At 36.4% G+C, this 20,543-nt stretch overlaps 3 protein-coding genes across 5 annotated transcripts; 2 read left to right on the plus strand and 1 right to left on the minus strand.

The window, feature by feature from the left end:
* The first annotated feature begins 132 nt into the window (after window positions 1–132).
* On the plus strand, window positions 133–6,451 carry LOC113760437 (proline-rich receptor-like protein kinase PERK9). 3 transcript variants are annotated; one of them, XR_003467037.1, is made up of 9 exons: window positions 133–915; window positions 1,074–1,202; window positions 1,578–1,600; window positions 2,181–2,564; window positions 4,311–4,642; window positions 5,000–5,138; window positions 5,239–5,411; window positions 5,635–5,709; window positions 5,786–5,877. XR_003467037.1 is itself a non-coding variant. In XM_027303006.1 (9 exons), the coding sequence occupies exons 1-9, from the start codon at window positions 299–301 to the stop codon at window positions 6,112–6,114; spliced, it is 2,223 nt and encodes a 740-aa protein (XP_027158807.1). In that variant the 5' UTR covers window positions 133–298; the 3' UTR covers window positions 6,115–6,451. The 3 variants fall into 3 exon arrangements, 2 of the variants coding, with proteins under 2 accessions (XP_027158807.1, XP_027158808.1); XM_027303006.1 differs by having other exon boundaries at window positions 5,613–5,709; window positions 5,786–6,451; XM_027303007.1 differs by lacking the exons at window positions 5,635–5,709; window positions 5,786–5,877 and adding an exon at window positions 5,499–5,599.
* Window positions 6,452–9,682: 3,231 nt separating this feature from the next.
* On the plus strand, window positions 9,683–14,666 carry LOC113762995 (probable serine/threonine-protein kinase PIX13). Its single transcript, XM_027306669.1, has 6 exons — window positions 9,683–10,011; window positions 12,732–12,985; window positions 13,247–13,382; window positions 13,488–13,660; window positions 13,835–13,970; window positions 14,119–14,666. Exons 1-6 carry the CDS (start codon window positions 9,870–9,872, stop codon window positions 14,433–14,435), a joined length of 1,158 nt encoding a protein of 385 aa, XP_027162470.1. The 5' UTR covers window positions 9,683–9,869; the 3' UTR covers window positions 14,436–14,666.
* A 749-nt stretch (window positions 14,667–15,415) lies between these two features.
* LOC113759370 (phospho-2-dehydro-3-deoxyheptonate aldolase 1, chloroplastic-like) lies at window positions 15,416–16,363 on the minus strand. The gene is made up of 3 exons (XM_027301934.1): window positions 16,330–16,363; window positions 16,044–16,270; window positions 15,416–15,553 (listed from the first exon to the last, which is right to left on the minus strand). The coding sequence occupies exons 1-3, from the start codon at window positions 16,361–16,363 to the stop codon at window positions 15,416–15,418; spliced, it is 399 nt and encodes a 132-aa protein (XP_027157735.1).
* Window positions 16,364–20,543: the final 4,180 nt, after the last annotated feature.

The following is a 20,543-nucleotide window of genomic DNA, read 5'->3' on the forward strand; positions in this document are numbered from 1 at the left end:
AATTTTTATTTTTGTTAAAGCGTTGAACTTGACTCAGTCAACTGGAGAAAGAACAAAGAAAATTCATTTTTTTCTGTGATTACTTTTCTCCCATGGACCAGGCTGACGTCCATACAACAGCGTGACTTCATCTCCGAGACTGGCATGGCACAATGCTACCTTTCTGTTTTCTACAATTTAGGATTGGGGTGGGATTAGTCTGTTTGTATCCTGTTGAATACAAGTATTTTGGTGTCTTTCATCACCAAGAATTCCGGAAATACATAATCATACGGGAAGAAGGGATTGATCACCATATATGGCTGTGGTTTATGACAATTGGGAACGGCTGGTTACAGCTACTCTGCGCAGAGAGGAGCTCCGGCTCACTGCTCTGAGAACCCCGAGTGATGTTTCCTCAGCATCACTGTTATCAGGATCACCATCTCTCAGTTTCAGTTCTCAGACTGGCCAAGTTTCATCTTTTAACTTCGGGAGCTTATTAGTTGGGGATTCATTTACTTATAGTCAAATTCTTAAAGCTACACGTTTCTTGAGTGACTCCAATCTCATCAAGCATGGCCATTCTGGCAAATTCTTTTATGGTGTTTTGCAAGGTGGCACAGAAGTGGTAATTAAACAAGTCGATGTTTCTTGCTTTGAGAATGAATTGTGTTTTATGTCAGAATTGGAAATTTGCAGCATGGTTTATCATTCTAGGCTGATCCCCCTTCTGGGGCATTGTTTGGAGAACGGATATCAGAAGTTTCTTGTTTACAAATACACCCCTAACAAGGACCTGGGAAGTTTATTGGGGCATGATGACACTAACCAGTTACCATCGTTAGATTGGACCACGAGGTTGAAGATTGCAACTGGAGTGGCAGAGGGCTTATGTTATCTACATCATGAATGTTTTCCACCCCTTGTTCATAGGTAACCCAGTGCTAGCATATCTAGATAGATTCCTAATGTCACTGTTTTGTCTTTTTCTTTCTAAATTTTTCTGGTGTTGGGGCCTAAGGGAGGGGATTTGATTGTAGAACATGACGTTATGGTATTCATTTCTGATTCTTCTCTTCTGAATCTTAAAGGGACATTCAAGCTAGCAGCATACTACTTGATGATGACTTTGAAGTGAGGTTAGGAAGCCTTGCAGGTGTCTGCATTGAAGAAAAAGAAAACAATCAGATTGGGATTGCTCGGTTCCTGCGGTTGCCAAAGTGAGTACTTGCATGAGGCTGTGACATTGCTTACAACGATTCTGTATTAATAAGAAGTATTAAGGATAAATGTCCTAGATTTTGCCGTACTTTAACTCAGTTGACTTACAAACAAAAAATTTGTTTATTCAAAAATTCCAAAATGATGATATCAGTTTCCAGTATCATGTGAAAAATTTAGAATTCAATTGTAGTCCTAATTTGAGTAATAACTTCTCCGAATTGGATTGGTTTTGAAGCTCAAGCATTTCTGACAACATTTTGGTTCGCTTCATGCTTGCTGACAAATCAGAATGGTCCTAGTTCTATTTTCATAATGCTAGAAACTAGCCTGTCTTTATTAAGGCTTTGACAATCTTTCTTTTTTTATGGCAGAATTTCTGAACAAATCAGTCCAGGTATGGTACTTTTGACGTTTCATCTTCTGCATTATCTTCTTGTTTTATCTAACTGTGTCTCGAAGCTAGAGTGAATTCTTTAAATTTTTTGGTCGTGGTAGCAAGCTGTCATTACACATTAGCTGTCAGCACTGTCGAAAAACCAAAGTAATACAAAACACCACCAGAGGTTTTGTTTCAGTATGTATTTGCTCCAGATGTTGGTGATTCTGCTAAAACACTTCACATTCTTCCCATTTAGACCGTGACATATTGGGCAAACCATCTGTCTTCCCATATGGACTGATGCAAGGCTCTGAGCACACCATCGTTTGATAATCCCCGAACTATTTAATCACTTGTAGATGTTGTCATTACATATTGCATTAGATTGTTCGGGGCTTTCCTTTGTTTTGGCAACAAATAGAAGTCTCATTTATTGATAGCAAGAGTATGTGTGATGAAGAAGCGCATCAGGATATCCAATCACTTATATATTGGACACGGAAGGATAAAGTATAAAAGAAGTTTGATATGTCAAGCACAAAAGGATGCTGACTTTCAACTATGTAATTGTCTTAATCTATCTCCTGAACTGCAGGTAAATCTACGGCAAGACGCTCTTATGATGTTTATTGCTTTGGAAAGATTTTGCTTGAGCTAGTCACCAGCAAGCTGGGTGCTAGTGCTGGCAATGACTCCATTACGAAGGAGAAGGATTGGATGGAAAAGACCCTACGCTATGTTGTTGTTTCAAACGACAAGAAACAGCATTTGACAGAAGTTTGGGCAGTTGCTTTCATTGCCAAGGCTTGTGTCCACCACAAGCCTTCTAAGCGGCCCCAAATGTCAGAAATACTTGAGGCTTTGAAACGTGTTAAATCAACAAGGTTCAGTAATCAACAACTTCAAGCTGCTAGTCATCCCAACAAACTTTTCCCACCTCCTACAATGCCAGCAGTTCCTGAGGGATCTAAAACAATAGGTAGGCGTGTATTGATCACTGGGATAGAGGTAGATTGGAATCAGTGACGTGACGGATCCAAGATTTTTTCCTTCCGGGGGTCAAAATTTTTTCGAACAAAATTATCTTAATATGTTATGTTCAAAATAGTTCTCATTTATTTAAATATATGACATCTTAAAATATTAAATTTTAATTTTAATTATAAAGGCATGTCTATTTCATAAATAAGCAGTATAGTCATAACAAAAATTAGGACAAGAAATAACCTTTAATTAAATATCTTATAACATCACAAATTATCCAAATTGTACATTATGAGAAGGTGCTCCAATATGTCACTTATGCAAAAACAAAATATAACTATTTTCAATTAATAAAAGATAAAAGTTATGTTAGCATATCTTGATATTTCAACCTCTTTTCTTAAAAGTAAATTCAGATTTATGTTCTTTCACAGAACTAAATTCATCTATAATTGAATCAGTGCTAAATTCTTGAACAACTTTCCTTTTTTTATGTACATTGTTAGACAATCATTCAAGAAATTATCTTTTCTCTTGTTTTGGAGTTTTGTTTTGATTATATTCATAATTGAAAATGTTCGTTGTATAGTTGCAGTTGACACGGGAAGAGCGAGAACAAATATAATCAATCTGTCAACAACAGGATAGATCACTTAATTTCTTGTCTTCACAAAGCTTTCAAGTAATTATTTGTATATTTGTATATAAGTCAACAAGAGGATAAATCACTAATTTTACATTTTTTATCAATTAGGCTAAGTTGTACATTTGTATATGGACCAATAAAGTAATTATTTTTGGTTTAGCCCATTGATAATTATGAATTGAGTCTTTTATTATTATATATCGACTTGGGTCAATTTACTATGGATCATCAAATTATATGTTTAATTTTTTGAACGTTAAATAATTAGCACAATAAAAAATAAATAACTTTTTTGAAGAAAAAATTAAATCAAAGGTGGCAAATTCATACACACACGGATATATATATATATATATGTATATAAATTCTCGTAATATAAACTAAAATTGTAAAAAATTAGGGAGTCAACTTTGTCTTATACATATATTTATATATTATGAATTAAAATTTTTAAAACTCATGGCCCCCTCAGCCCCCTTGTCTCCGTCATTGATCGGAATATATTCTGATGATCGGCTATGTTTTTCCTATCAAGCCTGTTTAGTTTCTTCTTTTTCTTTGTCAATATCAGCCTTATACAGTTACTTTGAGTTTTCCGGTCTGCCGTTTTTTGATGGGCTGTATGTGCTTTTTGAGTGTTCTGTTCTTTCAAACTTATTTTACTAGTTCACCTTGCGTCCACTAAAAGACCATTTTAAGCCATAGATTCGCATCTCAGCCTGCTCAGTACAATTTTTATGGGTAATTTTTTGATCAACTCGGATTTGAAAACCTGATTCTAACTGATAAGAAGTGTCATTTGGTCCTTTATGATGATAATTTCGTATTTTGTTGGTGAACATTGTCAGTTAGCCGACGATTTTTCAAGATATTTACTTCCTTTTAACATCTCTGTAGACACTATACAAAGAACCAGGTGCGGATAAAACCTGAAATTTTGACATCATAACGAAAACATAAAATATTTTTCTTTCTTTCTCTTCTTCCGCCCTTTTGTTTTTAATTGTAGCAGCATGGCGAAAGGATTGCCATTCACTTTTGTTCTTGGAAATTATTGCTGATAAAAAAGGACAACCACTTATCTGTACCATGTAGGACGGATGTCACAGGCAACTGAAAATGCCAAATCCACAGGCAGCAGCACTGCTTCAGGGAGCTATGAGTTCTCAGAAGTTAATGCGAGTAAGAAGGTTTATCCACTGGGAGAAATATTGGCCACCCCCAATTTAAGGATTTTTACTTGTTCGGAACTGAAGGCTGCTACAAGAAATTTTGAAATTGACACATTGCTGGGAGAAGGTGCATATGGGAGAGTATACAAAGGTTCGCTTCATGAAAAGTCCATGTCAGAGAGTGGAAGTGAAGCACTAATTGCTGTTAAAGAAGTGTATTCCTGGTGTATTCCAGCATTTCGAAACAGGTGGCAGGTAATTCCCACAAAACATGTAACCAGCCGATCCGTGATAGTCTTGAATTGGTTTCTAACTTCTTGTTCCTCACAATTGCGCCTCCCTAGTCCCCACCCGTAATTTGGTTGTCTCTGGCTCACAATGACTGGAGCACTATATTCTTCTCTGTTAATCTATGTTGCTATCCCTCTTGAAGTACTTTGTCTTGGCACTTCTGACGTAAAATAGGTAATTGTTAACAAATCTTCTATTTCCTTCCCCGTGTCACCCATGATCAGAAGACCAATTTGATTTGGTTTCTTATGTAACTTGATATTTCTTAGTTGTCCGAAATGCCTTTTTTTTTCTTTTCAAATTTTTTGTTTCGGTCTGTAGTCTGAGGTGGTCTTGCATGGAAGGCTTTCTCATCCAAACATAGTTAAGCTCCTTGGATACTGTTGGGAGAACAAAGAGCTATTTCTTGTGTATGAGTTCATGCAGGAAGGCAGCTTGGCCAGCCACCTATTTGGAAGACGTAAGATACTCCTTGTGTGCTTCATTACCGAAACAGTTAATCTTGCTTCGCTTACCATTGGTAATTTGTACCCTGTTTTGCGGGGGCTCTGTGCATCTAGGAGGCTCTGCCTTTCAGCCGCTTACATGGGAAAAAAGGATTAAGATCTTAGTTGGAGCAGCTCGAGGTGTGGCGTTCTTGCATCAATCACAGAAACGAGGTTCGATTAGACGGGAAGCGGGATATGAGGGTTTCTATGACCATTTTGAGCCCTCAAAAGTATTGCTTGATCAGGTATGTTTGACATGAATTTATGAGCAGTATAAATTTATTCATCAAGAATGTGAGATTCCCCAAAATGTCAATTGTTTAATGTTGTAGATTTCTGCATATGATGAAGTTCTCCTAGATTACTATCAATGTTACTGATGACAAGAAGATGGTAGTGAAAGAAGTCTCACGTCTTTCCATTACGTGTAAACCATTTTTTTCCAGTCTTACAATGCCAAATTATCAGATTTTGGTCAGAAGACCTCATTGATAGATCCAGATCCGTATAATGAAGTACATCCAAAACTACTTTGGCGTGAAGGTAATCCAAAAAGATCTCTAAGATTCCACAAAAACTCATCATCATGACTCATAATTCAAGTACCCGTATTTAACAGGGAAGTCGTCCCCAATGATGGATGTATATGGCTTCGGTATTCTGTTGGTCGAGATGATAACAGGTTTAGAGAAGCTAGACACACGTTGTCAGACTGATCAAGAAGTTATGCTCGATTGGATCAAGCCTGATTTATCTGGCCAGCCTTTGTTCGGCATTTTGGATTCCAAGCTAGAAAGAAACTATCCTGTAGAAGCTGTTACAAAAGTGTCACAGCTTGCTCTGTTATGTCTTGAGAAAAATTGTAAATACAGGCCATCAATGGAAGCAGTTGTGAAGGAATTAGAGCTTATTGAATCACCAACAAAGAAAGGCGGGAAACTGGGTTGAATTCTGCGAGCCAGATAGCATATATTTACATGGTCATCAACCTGCAGTCCCACAAGGTACATTCTGTTTTCTATACATGCTTTCCAGAAGAATGGATCCATATTCGGACGTTGTCGCTGATCGATCAGACAGCTTCTCCAGTGATGCACACCACAGAGACTTGGAAATTCTTTCTTCACTTTTGTTATGGTTGTTGAAAAACAAGAATCACTCTTGAGCTTAACATTTCTACAAATATGATCTTACTCTCTAGGTGCTAAAATGAAACGGGCTTGATGCATACAAAGTAACAACAATGTTCCACATCTGGAATAATTATCATTTATATGTCTTGTCATGGAGAGATCCCATTACTAACTTTCAAATTTTAAGCGGAAAATCCAATATAAATTTCATAGCTTCATAGTAGGGAGTCTGCTGGCTTCAACTCTTTGCTGAAGTTCTCAAACTGTTAGATAACGAAGTTCTCAAAACAGTTTCTGCTCCTATATTTCTGGAGCAGCTGGGCAATAACAAACGCAAAATCAAGGGTCTGAGAAGCATCAAGCCTGGGATCACAATGGGTCAAATTACTCGTTATATTCATTCAGGATAGGAAAACCTCATTTTTTTTTCATTTATATTACTTACATCTTATCTCGCTAAAATTGGATGGCTATCTTGCACAAATTGTTTAAAACACTTGTTGAAAATGGGTGAGTGCCCCTTCCTGGAAGCTTTATTCTTGTCTTTTAATGTAACACATTGAAGTTGGGTTGATCTATGGAGAAGGAACGAAGGAAAAATTTTTTTTTGTCTCCATAAACACAGTCTCTTCACCTTAAAGACTGCGACTTAGCTACCACTGTTTGGGAAAATGGGCGGTATTAGTCTTTTTTTTGGTAAGAATAATATCCTGCGTGTATCCTGTCAAATTACAACATAAATGTCATTCATCACCAAGAATTCCTGAACTACATAATCTTGATGGTTATACAGGAAGAAGGGTTAGATCATCAAAGATGGCTATGGTTTACGACGATTGGGAAAGGCTGGTTAGAGCTGCTATGTGCAGAGAGGAGCTCCGGCTCACTGGTCTAAGAACCCCAAGTGATGATTCCTCAGCATCACCATCTTTTAATCTCAGTTCTCAGTCTGCCCAGAAATTATCTTTTAACTTCAGGAGCTTATTGTTAGTTGGGGATTCATTTGCTTATACTGAAATTAATTCTCAAAGCTACAGACTTCTTGAGTGACTCCATCCTTCTCAAATCTCAAGCATGGCCATTCCGGGAAATTCTTTTATGCTGTTTTGGAAGGTCGGACACTAGCAGTAATTAAGCAAGTTGATCTTTCTTGCATATGAAGAGCTACGTATATGGTTTTGGTCCAAATGCTAACAGGCATAGGCATAAACCATCCATAGATTACAAGATCCAGTCTACTTTGTTTCATTTCGTCCTACTTAGAGAATGTTGGAGAAAATAATTGATATCCTCTATGGTGCTGTAGAAATGGCTCAGCTTTCTGTAAAATGTCTTTGCTATGAACCCTTGTCAAGACCATCAATCGAACAAGTTGTGGAGATGCTAGTAAACATTGAATCTGCTAATTAAAAACAAAAAGGGCAGGAGATCAACTCCACCCGCAATACAGTTTTTGGAAGTGGTCTGCAACCAAGGAATGGAGGATATCCATCCCATGGTTCCCATCCACTCCATATAAGTGCATAGCGGCTGGACTAGCTTTCTCAAAGAGCAGCTCCTTCTAAGAATATATGTTTTTCCTGTACCCTTAGACTATTTCCAATCATTGTTCTCCAATCGTGCCTTGTACAAGTAGTTAAGAGTCCATTTTTCTTGTAGCGATAGAAATCTTACAGAACAAAATTGATATTTTGTGCTGATATTTTGTCAGCAATTTGTTGTAAAAATCAACCACTTGAGTCCTTAGAATTCGTGGAAAAGGTACCTTTTTCTGGATACTGAGAAGATTTTATTGTATTTTTTGTCATTTGTCAATTTAAGGTTTATAGAGATCTGATATATTTTCTGACATAGGGAACTTCGTGTTCACTATCTTCTTCTTTTGGTAAGCTGTACTAAATTCTGTTCTGCTGTAAACAGAGACATATTGGAGCCAGTTTCTTGTTATACTAACTGGGAAAGAGTTGATAGTTACGTTTGGCCAATGTTAAATTGGAAAGAACCAGGCAAGCAAACTTCTACTACTATTAAACAAAAAATGAACAGGAAACCAAAAAAGAAAAAATGTTGGCATTGGTTAGTTCTTATATTACTACGTGACAAAACCTCAATGGGACGTTTATTTTGTCGCAGCCAACTAGACAGGACAGAAGACAAAGATCAAGAAATGACCTGGGATTGAAGTCTTGACGATGCAACCTATGTCTCCATCATGAACATTCTGACCGATGTGCTTTCAATATCCTGTTAATTACACACACACAGTCGGCAACCGCAACGGATCTTCTGTCCCACACCCTGTGCCATTATCTGTCACACTTTTTATTATATTGCTATTTATCCTTCATAAACATCATGTTTTAGTTCTTTTTTGTTTCCTTAAGATCCAATAACTATTAATTTAGTAATACACAAAATTTAACAAACTCAAAAAATCAAAATGCTTAAAAAATGAGATTTTTTATGAATTTTCTGCTGCATTTTTTAATTTTCTATTAAATATTGCTTTTTTGAAGCTGTTGTATTTATTTTTTACTGAATTTGTAGTTATTGGATTTTAAGGAAACAAAAAGGAACTAAAACATGATGATTATGAAGGAGAAATAGCAATATAATAAAAAATGGGACAGAAAATGACACAGAATGTGGGACAGGAGATCCGTTGCGGTCAGCAACCTTAACGATATCATCAAACCCAAAGTATGCTTGCCTTCCAGAACAATAGATCCTTTCAAAGTTGTCGCTGATCGACAGACAGCTGCATCTTTCTTCTGCAACAGCTACCTTTTTTCAAAATTGAAAAAAAACAAGTTTGTATATGTTTCTAGTGTTATAAATTACAAAAAAAAAATGCGAAATTTTGATTTCACCTTTCGTCAATTGTTGGTAAAAGAGTCGCTGTGAGCTCAAAATTGCCTACAAATTTGATCTTTTTCTGTAGTTGCTGTTTTAGATGGACTTAATGTGTACTGGAATTCTGGTCCTGGACTTTCTAAAGTTTTCTACAGATGGAAGAATAATCATTCATATTACTCAGTACAGAGAGATCTTAGTACTTATTTTTTGCTAAATCGAGGGGCAATTTGAGATTCATGACAGTAAGACATGAAAATTCTCAACTTGCTACTGAGAAGCTTATTGACTGCAAAGATAGATTCCACCTCAGCTTGCAACAAATATGCAGTCTTTCTGGATGCAATTAACCCCTCCCCCCCTTCAGTTTTACTATTATGTTAGCCTATTTATGTTTCTCATTGGTCAAAGTACTAATATTTTGCCAAATACCAACAAATGAATGCGACAAAACTGGATAACGAGAATCAATAATTATATATTAGATGAACAAAGTTGACTAGCTGGCGACGTCAACGGGCATACACAATTCCAAAAAGAATTTTACCACTGGACCAAGAAGACTCAACAGTGACTCGATTATGTATTTAATTTTGGTGTGCTTTGGGGGGATAGGGTGTGTTGGTTTTCGTGAATTTTAGTTTCCATCATATCAAGAATTCAAGGTTTCAAGAAGTAATTCAGTTGTTTATGTCGTGGATTCATCAATGATCAATTATGGGTGTAGTTTATGACAATTGGGAAAGGTTGGTTGATGCCACGCTGCGCCGAGAGGAGCTGCGGAGGATTGCTCTAAGAACCCCCAGCAATGTTTCTTCAGTATCAGCATCTCCATCCTTTAATGCCAGCGTTTCGGAAGGTGGGTCACCAGTAATACCTAAGAAAGTTGAGTAAGATTCACAGTTTGATCACGTTCAAATGTTCAGAATTTGATTAGAGAACTTTCAGATAATTATAGTTTTCTTGGATTGGATGGATTTAATTCTTTATGAGAGAGGGTTGAATTACTAACAGGATTTTCGATAGTATATTCGTTTGATGGGAAAATACCGGTTTTCATCCCCAAACTTTGGGCACAAGACACATTTCGTCCCTCATCTTTTGGGCATGACACATTTGGTGTCTGAATTAACAATTTTTTATCAAATGTCATCCTCAAACGGCAATTTAACCAACATTTAACGGACCGTTAAGTAAATGTGGCTAACCGAAGCAAAATCAGATGGAAAATGACGTTGTGTTCATTTCCTCTGCAAATTTCCAAGACTAAGCTCCTACTGCAAATTTCTCCGAGAGTAAACCCCCTCCTCCAATTATAAATATATAATTATAATTATATAATACATATAAATATTACTTATACTAATATTTTATATAATTATAATGTATATTAGATATTAAATTTAATCATTATATAACCTTATATTCATAATAATAAATATAATTATAATTATATAATTTATTGATATTATATACTCATATATATTATAAGGGATAATTTCATAAACCTCCCCTAAATTAGCTTATGGAAAAATGGGAAAATGGATAATTTATGGAGAAAAGCCATAAAGAGCTGGTGTTTTATTGGAGAACTGGTTTATTTTTATTTTATCTGATAAATAAATTTGTTTATGAAAAAATGGGTACTCTGTTCTTATAATAGAGGAAAGCCATAAAGAGCTGAAATTTTATTGGAAAATGAGTTTATTTTTATTTTATTCGATAAATAAATTTATTTATGAAAAAATGGGTACTCTGTTCTTATAATGGAGGAAAGCCCTAAAGAGCTAGTCTTTTATAGGAAAGCGATACTTTACAGAAAGTGACCGCGATTTGGTTTATGAAATTATCCAAAAAAACAATTTAGAATGAATTTGTTTATTTAATTAAATAATTATTATATATATTTACATAATGCATTATATAATTATACTAATATATTTTATGAGTATAAAGTATATTATATATTAATTATAATTTTTAGTATATTTATCATAATAAATATAAATATAAATATATAATATATTATTACTATATACACATATATATATTAAAATATATGCACATATAATATACATTTATAAATATATATATAAATATATTATTAGGGTATATACCCTAATAACTATAATATATTTAGGGTAATAACTATAATAACTATACCCTAATAACTCTAATATATTTAGGGTAATAACTATAATATATTTTTATATATATATTTATAAATATATATTGTATGTGCATATATTTATAATATATATGTGTGTATAGTAATAATATATTATATAATTATAATTATAATTATTATTATAAATATGCTAATATATACTAAAAATTATAATTAATATATAATATACTTTATAATCATATAATATATTAGTATAATTAATATTTATATATATAATATAGTTATAATTATATATTTTATAATAATATTAGTATAATTATATAATGCATTATATAAATATATATATAATAATTATTTAATTAAATAAACAAATTCATTCTAATTTTTTTTGGATAATTTCATAAACCAAATCGCGGTCACTTTCTATAAAGCATCACTTTTCCATAAAAGACTAGCTCTTTAGGGTTTTCCTCCATTATAAGAACAGAGTACCCATTTTTTCATAAATAAATTTATTTATTGAATAAAATAAAAATAAACTCGTTTTCGAATAAAACTTCAGCTCTTTATGGCTTTCTTCTATTATAAGAACAGAGTACCCATTTTTTCATAAACAAATTTATTTATCGGATAAAATAAAAATAAACCAGTTCTCCAATAAAACACCAGCTCTTTACGACTTTTCTCCATAAATTATCCATTTTCCCATTTTTCCATAAGCTAATTTAGGGGAGGTTTCTGAAATTATCCCTTATAATATATATGTGTATATAATATTAATAAATTAGATAATTATAATTATATTTATTATTATGAATATAAATTTATATAATGATTAGATTTAATATCTAATATACATTATAATTATATAAAATATTAGTATAAGTAATATTTATATGTATTATATAATTATAATTATATATTTATAATTGGAAGAGGGGGTTTACTCTCAGAGAAATTTGCAGTAGGAGCTTAGTCTTGGAAATTTGCAGAGGAAGTTGTTGAAGTGAAAGAAAAAGGGAAAGTGAAGACAACGTCATTTTTTCACCTGATTTTGCTTCAAATAGCCACATTTACTTAACGGTCCGTTAAAGGTTGGCTAAATTGCCGTTTGAGGATGACATTTGGTCAAAAATTGTTAATTCAGACACCAAATGTGTCAAGCCCAAAAGATGAGGGACGAAATGTGTCTTGTGCCCAAAGTTTGGGGATGAAAACCGGTATTTTCCCTTCGTTTGATTTTTGCTATCTTCTTATTTCAAGAATCTTGCTTAGCTAGTATTCATTTCATTGCTTATTCTCCTTCTTCTAATTTTTTTTTTTGGAAGTTCTTTGGAAGTATAATATTGCTGGTACAGGGTAATGCCAGTCTCTAGCTTTCGGTGGGCATCAAATGAAATGGATTAGCTAACAGCTTAACTGCATAATTTTTCTCTGTGGTAAAAGTGCAGGAGCTAGTGGGGGTGAGGAGACTCGTACAGAAGGGGAGACCTCGGCTTGCAACGATCTAAGGATATTCTCTTTTTCAGAACTCAAGCTTGCGACCAATAATTTCGCCCCTCGTACGCAGCTGGGGTGTAACGAACTTGGGATGTTACATAGAGGTTCTCTTTGCGATGAAGCTTCATCAATTTGTACAAATGAATCATTGATTGCTGTCAGAAGATTTTATTCTGAAAGTGTGCAAGAATTTCATGAGTGGCAGGTAACATTTCAGCTGTCTTGAATGGGTGGATAATTGCTCAATCTTCGGTTGTACTTCTTCGATTCTCTAACTATTATATCTATGCCACACACACAACTGGAAGTTGGAATAAACTTTTGTTTCTCTGTTGATGGATGCTGCCATTTCTTCTGAAGTAATTTATACACTTCTGAGGTACTCCAATATGTGACAAAGGGTAGTTCACTTGTGATCTATAAGTTTCAAGTTGTTCTGAATTTTCCTGTCATATATTTGGTGCAGTCTGAAGTAAATTTGATTGGAAGACTTTCTCATCCTAACATAATTAAGCTCCTTGGTTATTGTCGGGAGGACAATGAGCTACTTCTTGTCTATGATTATCTGCAACAGGGCAGCTTGGAGAAGCTCCTGTTTGAAAGTGAGACCATAAATTTGCCTTATTAGCTTCTCAATTAACCTTGAATCAGCTACTGGCATCTGTATGTCTATCCAATATAGCTTATTGGTGCTTTGATGTCTTAAGGGGACTATACCAATCACCCTCTTCCATGGGATAGAAGGCTTAAGATTCTAATTGGAGCAGCTCGAGGTTTGGCATTCTTGCATGCATCAGAAAGACAAGGTTTGTTTAACCAGAAAGAGGAGAGAGAAGGTTTTTATGAATATTTTGACACCTCAGACATATTGCTTGATCATGTAAGTTTCTTTCAGATATACAACTTAATTGCATTTGAGATTTCTTATCTCATTACTTTATTATTAGGCTTTGAGGGTTCTACTTGAAAAAGTTTTCCAGTTTTGATTGAAAACAAAACTGATGAGGGTAAAAGAAGCCTCATTCCTTTGCACTTGGTAACACATTGTTTTCAGTCTTACAATGCCAAGATATCTGGTTTTAGTCTGGCAACGATTTCAGAGGATCCTCTGCAGCTGGGTGTTGAAGTATATCCAGGTACAGATTGGTCAAGAGGCAGCAGCCACAGTGCACCTGAGTACATCATGACAGGTAATCTAGCCAGACCTATTTAGCGTCAGTACTGAAGGATAAGCGGCCATTTCAAAGTAAACCTATTAGTAATATTTGCCAATTTAAATTGGAGGAAGATGGCAAACAGAAAGATGAGGGCATAACTATTCTACTCTTTAATTAACAGGGAACTTGTACTTGGAGGGCGACGTGTATGGCTTTGGTATTGTAATGGTCGAAATGCTAACTGGTTTACGAGCAGGATATTGGGCACTTCAGTCTGGACAGTTTGTGCGGGTTGATCGGATCAAGCATGATTTAGCCACCAGAAGAAGGTTAGACAAAATAATGGACTCCCGATTAGAAGGCAAATATCCTGCAAAAGCTGCCACAAGAGTATCTGAACTTGCTCTGAGATGTCTTGAGATGCAACCTAAACGCCGACCATCCATGCAAGAAGTTGCGGAGGTACTAGAGCTTATTGAATCTGCTGATCGAAATTAAACAACCAAGGATATATTCCATGAACAAGACAGCTCATTTCCTTGGTCAGCAACCTCATGTTTCGCCACCTTCAACCAAGGAGCGAATCGTATCCATCCTGTCCTGTTCCACAATGTTATCGTATTGTTCAAAATTCACAGATCATAATGTTTAGACTTGCTTTCCAGAAAACCAGATCCTTTCGATTGTTAGTCGGCTGATTGATTCAACAGCTGCTTGTTTCTTCTTCAATTTAACCTCTTCAGAATTGGGAACCAGTAACAACTCTAATGCAACGAGTAACAACAAAGACGCGAAATTCTGTTTTCATCTCTCAGAAGCCTGTTGCTAAATGAGTCAATTCTGTGCTCGAGTGTCCTCTTTGAGTATCTCAACCATAAACTAAGTCTGACAATATATCAGCCAAGAAAGATGATTTCTATTTTCTACGGAAGAAGTTGGTGGCTGTTAATATTCTGGGCTAATACTTCCAAACATGCTCCACCTGGTTGTTTAAAATGTAACTTCCATCCTGATTCCTGAAGTCCGTTACATAAATGAGCACATTCGCATCGAAATTAAATTTCAACTCCTGCCTAGCTGATGAAAGAAACTTAATTCTTCAAATCAGTGCTACCATTGTTGTAACTACAAATAGTCATCTCTTCCACCTTATTGCTAACATCAAAACTAGAGATAAGATATAATACTTACTCAGACATTAAATTTTATATGAATACAACAATAATGTTATCTGTGGGTTGCAACAGTAAACTTCAACCAAGTTACTGAACAGAATAACTCGTAGATTCATCAACCATCAAACATGGCTGTAGTTTACTACAATTGAAAAAGGTTGGTGGATGCCACGCTATGCTCTAAGAACCACCATCAATCTTTCCTCGGTAACATTATCATCACCATCCTTAAATTTCAGGGTTTTGGAAGGTGGGAGACAAGCATTAGTTAAGAAAGTTGAGAAAGAACGACACTTCGTAATATCACTCTGGAGTTCTTGATTTTCTATTGAAGTCATAACCATTAATACTATCCCCTTTGTAAATCGGTAGCCGCAGTTCATCTTTCTCCTCATATGTTGTTGATCTTGGCTTAGCAAACTGACCAGCCATTCTTCCAACCTGATATTGTTAACAAGAGAAATATTGCCAACTTCATAGTTGAATAATTTCTCAATTGGAGTAGAATTTACGAGTTTGAAGACATGCAAAATAGAATGGCTTATCACGTTATCTAATCAAACAAGTAACAGCACCTCGATTACAAAATGCCATGTCTTGCTGTTCTTCTACATTTTTCATAGTCAGTATATTTTTAATACTTCGCAGCCGTGAACATTTTAGTCCTAATATGCCTTCTCTAGCAAGATATTCCAGTCCCTCTGTATTTTCCAGCCACTTGCATTGATCAACTCTTGCATGCACGCGCATTATTGCTGATAGGAATATGTTTTAATTAGTCATTACTCCTAATAATTTAGTTGCACCATACCCTGCAAATCAAACTTAGTTGTTTGTTGTTCAGGAATTGCATTTGTACAAAGAACTTGGTTTGACGAAAAATTAGCAAAAAAACCAATAAAGTCAGAGAAGTGACAATAAAATCATGCACCTTAATAACTGGCTTTTGCCCTCCAAACATGAGGACAATACTCATCTGAGCAAGAATATTGAAAGCATCAAAAATGTTATCAGCTCTGAACTCCTTAAAGCTCTCAGCACAATCCCCTCCTTGTAAAAGAAAGGCATTGCCCATGGCTGCATTAGCAAGCCTTTCTTCTAAAGCCCTTATCTCACTAGCCAAGACTAAGGTTGGGAACGATTCCAGTGTCTCAAGCACTGCATTGAGTTCAGTTTCATCAGGATATTGAGGAAGCTGCAAGGCCTTCTTACTTTACCAGCCACCAACACTCCAATCCAGTGAGTTTCCATTGGAACTTGAGAAAGCCATTGACAGGTTGTCGAAGCCTGTGCAATAATAAAAACCTGCTCAAACTAAAAATAATATCTGTAGATAGCGGTGAGCAGGGTCGAATCCACAGGGACTGTGAGTACTTGCTCCTTTCCAAATTCACAGTGACAAGGGAGTGTTTTTATATCAAGGGTGACAATTAAAACAATTTAACTAAAAGTAAAATAATAAAAATAAAATAACCAACTAGAAATTAAATAACCAACTAGAAATTAAATAACAATTTACTAAAATAAGGATCTAGCCAAGGAATAACTTTAACAATGGTGCACCTAATTGATCATTGAAGCAAAGGCAATTCCAATTATTTATCAATAAATAGGTTATAACTACCAAACAAGCGATGACAGTCAACCCTTCCTTACTGTGTCGGTGATTAAGGTACGCCCGTTAATCACTGCCCTAATTGAGAAATAATCCTAGGTACGCCCATAAGATTTAATTCCCCAATTGCCTTACGTATTAGAAGAGCCCTATTCTAACCAAATAACGCACTATCAGGGTTATTTCAGATTAGCCCGCATATTCCCCTGACACAAACCCAATCATGCCAGTTATCACTATTTTGAGACAATTAAACAATTACGGATTTAACGTCCCAATTGACAATAGATTATCAAATCAATTAATTATCCGGATCCAAGACAATCAATTAATTAAATAACCATAAGCATAGCAATCAAAAAATATGCGAATACCAATAAATAAAAGGAGAAGATTAAATTAAATCGATCTCATAATTTTAGGCGACCCAAAGCATCCGTTGTCCCTTGACTAGAGTGAGGAAATTAGTTCATAATTGATGAACAAAATCCACACAAAATTGAAACAAGAGTCGCGGCCATCAACTCCCAAATTGGGAAATGCAATTCGCTCCAATCAAGCAGAGATAGCAAAGTTACAAGAGGTAGCCCTCTGTTTCCCTTCGGATGACATACGAAAAAGCAAAAGCAATTGCTAAGGGTTCAGATGAAGAAAAGTCAAAGTTTCTTTCAATTTTGCTCTTGACATCCGTAGAAGAATTCCACTACCACAAGCCAAGAAAGAAAAGTCCCTACTAGATGACGAAAAATGGAAAAGTCAAAGGAAACTAGGCTAAACTAAAGAACGGAAAAACTAAGAGGGAAGCCAGCTCCCTACTGTGCGGCGGCTCCCCCAGGGGAAAGAAGACGCTCGACTTCAGCCCTTCGTCCCCTCTTTTTAATGCTGTCTTCTGCGAATTACCAAAAAGGTCTTGTATCTCCTTGTTCCAAAAATGCCCTTGATTGCCTGCTATTTGAACTCTTTCTCGATGACTGTCAAATTAGCCTTAATTGTAATATTTTTGTTCTACTCCCTGAAATAAATGTAAATTACGTAAAGCGAGTAGAATCTAATAATTAATTCACATCAGGTCAGGTAATAGGGAAAATTAATAATAAAATAAATGAATAAATTGCAACCTACCAATTCCCCCCACACCTAAACCATGCTTGCCCTCAAGCATGAGAACAACAAACAAACACCAATATTTGATAGTGGCTACTGCTCTATCCACCAAATTGCCAAGATACCAAGAAAAATAATAATCAAGCATCAATGGTCAAGTCCAAGAAACATCACTTCGGTTAGCTTCTAAACCACAAATTCCTCTAATTTCAGGTTAACTAATCTAAGAAAAAGGAATGACACACAACATTTATCAGCAAATGGTCCAACTATTAACCAAAATCTCAACATTAAATCCAAAAATCGGCAAGCTGACTTTTATTATACACTAACACAACATTCACTTTTTTTTTCACATTTTTCTACTTTTCTCTTTTTTCCTTCTCTTTTTTTTTTCTCAATAATAACAAAAGACTTAGTCGCTAGCCATTGGAACCTTTTGACGCGAGCTCCAACATTTTTAGATGAAGGAGCCCGGTTACTTAGCTCCTATCGTCACGCGACCACGTACTCATAGCAATTACTACTTTTTGACGTGAGAATCAACACTTCTAGTGAAGATCCCCGGTTACTAGATAGTAACGACTAGCGGAGTGCAGTCAACTCTTATTTACAGCTAAATAACACAAAAACCCAAAAGAAAATTTGCATCAGCAAGCCTCATTTTCAAACATGGAGAACTAAGGTTAATAACCGGACCAATTCACATGAAAATGCTAACAATCATTCTCTATGCCTAGGAAAGTTAACCAAAAATTATAAGAGTAAAACAATCACCGAAATTCACCAAAGAGATGTTTTTGGACTCAACCACATTGACTTAATACACTTTTATTATTAAAGTTTGGCAATAGCAGAAATAGAGGCAACAATCCAACATCAAACTTGGCAGTCATAGGAGAGCTAGACAGATAAATGACAAAAAGTAAACGAAAACTAGACAAATAACGGACTAAAAATAAAAGAAAAATATCTGAAAACTAAGAACTAGAAAAACTAACACCATAACTGCTCCCCCCCACCTAGATCCTACATTGTTCTCAATGGAGGTAATAAAGTAATTAAAGTGAAGAGAACAATGAAACTTCCCTCTCGAATGACGAAAGGATAGGCGGGAACGGTGGAGGAAAACCGATGTGGCGGAAGTATGCACCCAAGTGCTGAGACATCTTAACTCAATTCAACCAGCAAATGCAAAACTCTGTCGACCCAAAATCTCAACAAATGGCTCCAGTTGGCCAGTTAATGCCTTAACTTAAAATCAGCAATAGCAGTGCAGAAATTAAACAGTAACAAATCAATAAAAATACTAAGCTCTCAATCAAACAGTCACCCAAATAGCAACCTAAGTCAGCAGCCATCTTGGCACCGACTAATCACTTAAATTGGACTATGTCAACGAGTAGATTCAAGTCCCTCGTGCCACCCAAAAACGTCAACCAAGTGAACACAAGCGGGCCAGATATTTTTCAAATTGTTAACTTAAATCCAGTCAACAACCAAGGCGCAGCAAAAACAACCCAAAAACAGTGCAATTAGCAACCCCAGCAATTCAATCAGATGCACCCAATTGGAATAAGCAATGTAAATAGCATAGAAACCTCCCAATTTAACAAACAAGTGCGGTATTTCAGCTCACCCGAAGTCCCAACAGTTAGTTCAAAGCAACAGAAGATCCAACAAGTATAGAAACCAGCAGAAGCAACTGGCAAAAGAAACTCAGCAAACAACAAAGCAAAAATCTCCCAGTAGTAACCCAATTAATAACAAACAAAAGAATTTTAGCAAGTAATTCATGCGGCCAGCCCCTCTAATTCACAAGCAATTTCAGAAATAACTCAACCAAAATCCCAAAAGAAACCTCAGCGAGTTATCCAGCAATTCAAGCAAAATAATGCCCAACAATTCACAACTAGTCAACCAATGTCCACAAGCAACATGAGGTCCAAAGTGTCCTCCAAAGTTAACAAACAGTCACAGCAATCAGCTCACCCAAAGTCCCAACAAATGGCTCCAGTTGGCCAATGAATTGCACAATTTAACCCAACCCAAAAGAAATAGCAGTTCCAATCAACAATAGTCCGACCAGTACCACTGGCAGAAATCACCAATTGAGAAAATAAATTCCAACCGTCAACAATGCTAACTATGGAACAACCCCGACAGTACCAATTAGTTATTAAGAGATTGAGGGGCAAGTTCCAAATTACCTCCACCGTAGATGACAACCAAACTGAAGGTGACAGTGGCAGGTGGCTTCAGGCGCGCAAGTGAGGCGCGTGGCTGTGGTCAAGGATGGAGCAGGGGTGAGCGGCTACGTGGGCAGCAGAGGCGGGCATCGGCCGTGGCTGCTGGCGGCGGACGGGCTACTGGCGACGGACGGGCTGGAGAAGAAAGGGAGAGCCCGCGCCAGGTGGTGGTGGAAGGCAGCGGCGGTCACGCGGGCAAGTGGGCAGCGTGCGTCGCGCTTGGGCGGCGGGACAGAGGCTACTGCCGCGCGCCTGTGGGATTGTGGCTGCGCGAGGAAGGAGCTGCGTGTGGAAGGAAGATGGGCAGCGGCGGCGGCGATGGAGCTTCAGCAGCGGCGGGCGGCGAGGTGCGAAGTGGATGGCTGGCTGGTCCTTCGTGCGAGACGCGAGGTGGCGGCGTGAGTGAGGTGGGCGGCGCGAGTGGGCGGCGAGCAAAAGGGATTCAGACAACAGAGAGAGAGCA

The sequence above is a fragment of the Coffea eugenioides genome, chromosome 2 (assembly GCF_003713205.1).
Source record: "Coffea eugenioides isolate CCC68of chromosome 2, Ceug_1.0, whole genome shotgun sequence".
NCBI classification, from domain to species: Eukaryota; Viridiplantae; Streptophyta; class Magnoliopsida; order Gentianales; family Rubiaceae; genus Coffea; species Coffea eugenioides.

Coding starts and splice junctions, on each gene's coding strand:
- LOC113760437 (XM_027303006.1), top strand. CDS start 299: ATGGCTGTGGTTTATGACAATTGGGAACGGCTGGTTACAGCTACTCTG. Junction 916..1,073: donor TTTCCACCCCTTGTTCATAG/GTAACCCAGTGC, acceptor TGAATCTTAAAG/GGACATTCAAGCTAGCAGCA. Junction 1,601..2,180: donor TTCTGAACAAATCAGTCCAG/GTATGGTACTTT, acceptor CCTGAACTGCAG/GTAAATCTACGGCAAGACGC.
- LOC113762995 (XM_027306669.1), top strand. CDS start 9,870: ATGGGTGTAGTTTATGACAATTGGGAAAGGTTGGTTGATGCCACGCTG. Junction 12,986..13,246: donor AAGAATTTCATGAGTGGCAG/GTAACATTTCAG, acceptor TATTTGGTGCAG/TCTGAAGTAAATTTGATTGG. Junction 13,661..13,834: donor CAGACATATTGCTTGATCAT/GTAAGTTTCTTT, acceptor CATTGTTTTCAG/TCTTACAATGCCAAGATATC.
- LOC113759370 (XM_027301934.1), bottom strand. CDS start 16,363: ATGGAAACTCACTGGATTGGAGTGTTGGTGGCTG. Junction 16,271..16,329: donor GATTGGAGTGTTGGTGGCTG/GTAAAGTAAGAA, acceptor AACTCAATGCAG/TGCTTGAGACACTGGAATCG. Junction 15,554..16,043: donor GGCAAAAGCCAGTTATTAAG/GTGCATGATTTT, acceptor TAACAATATCAG/GTTGGAAGAATGGCTGGTCA.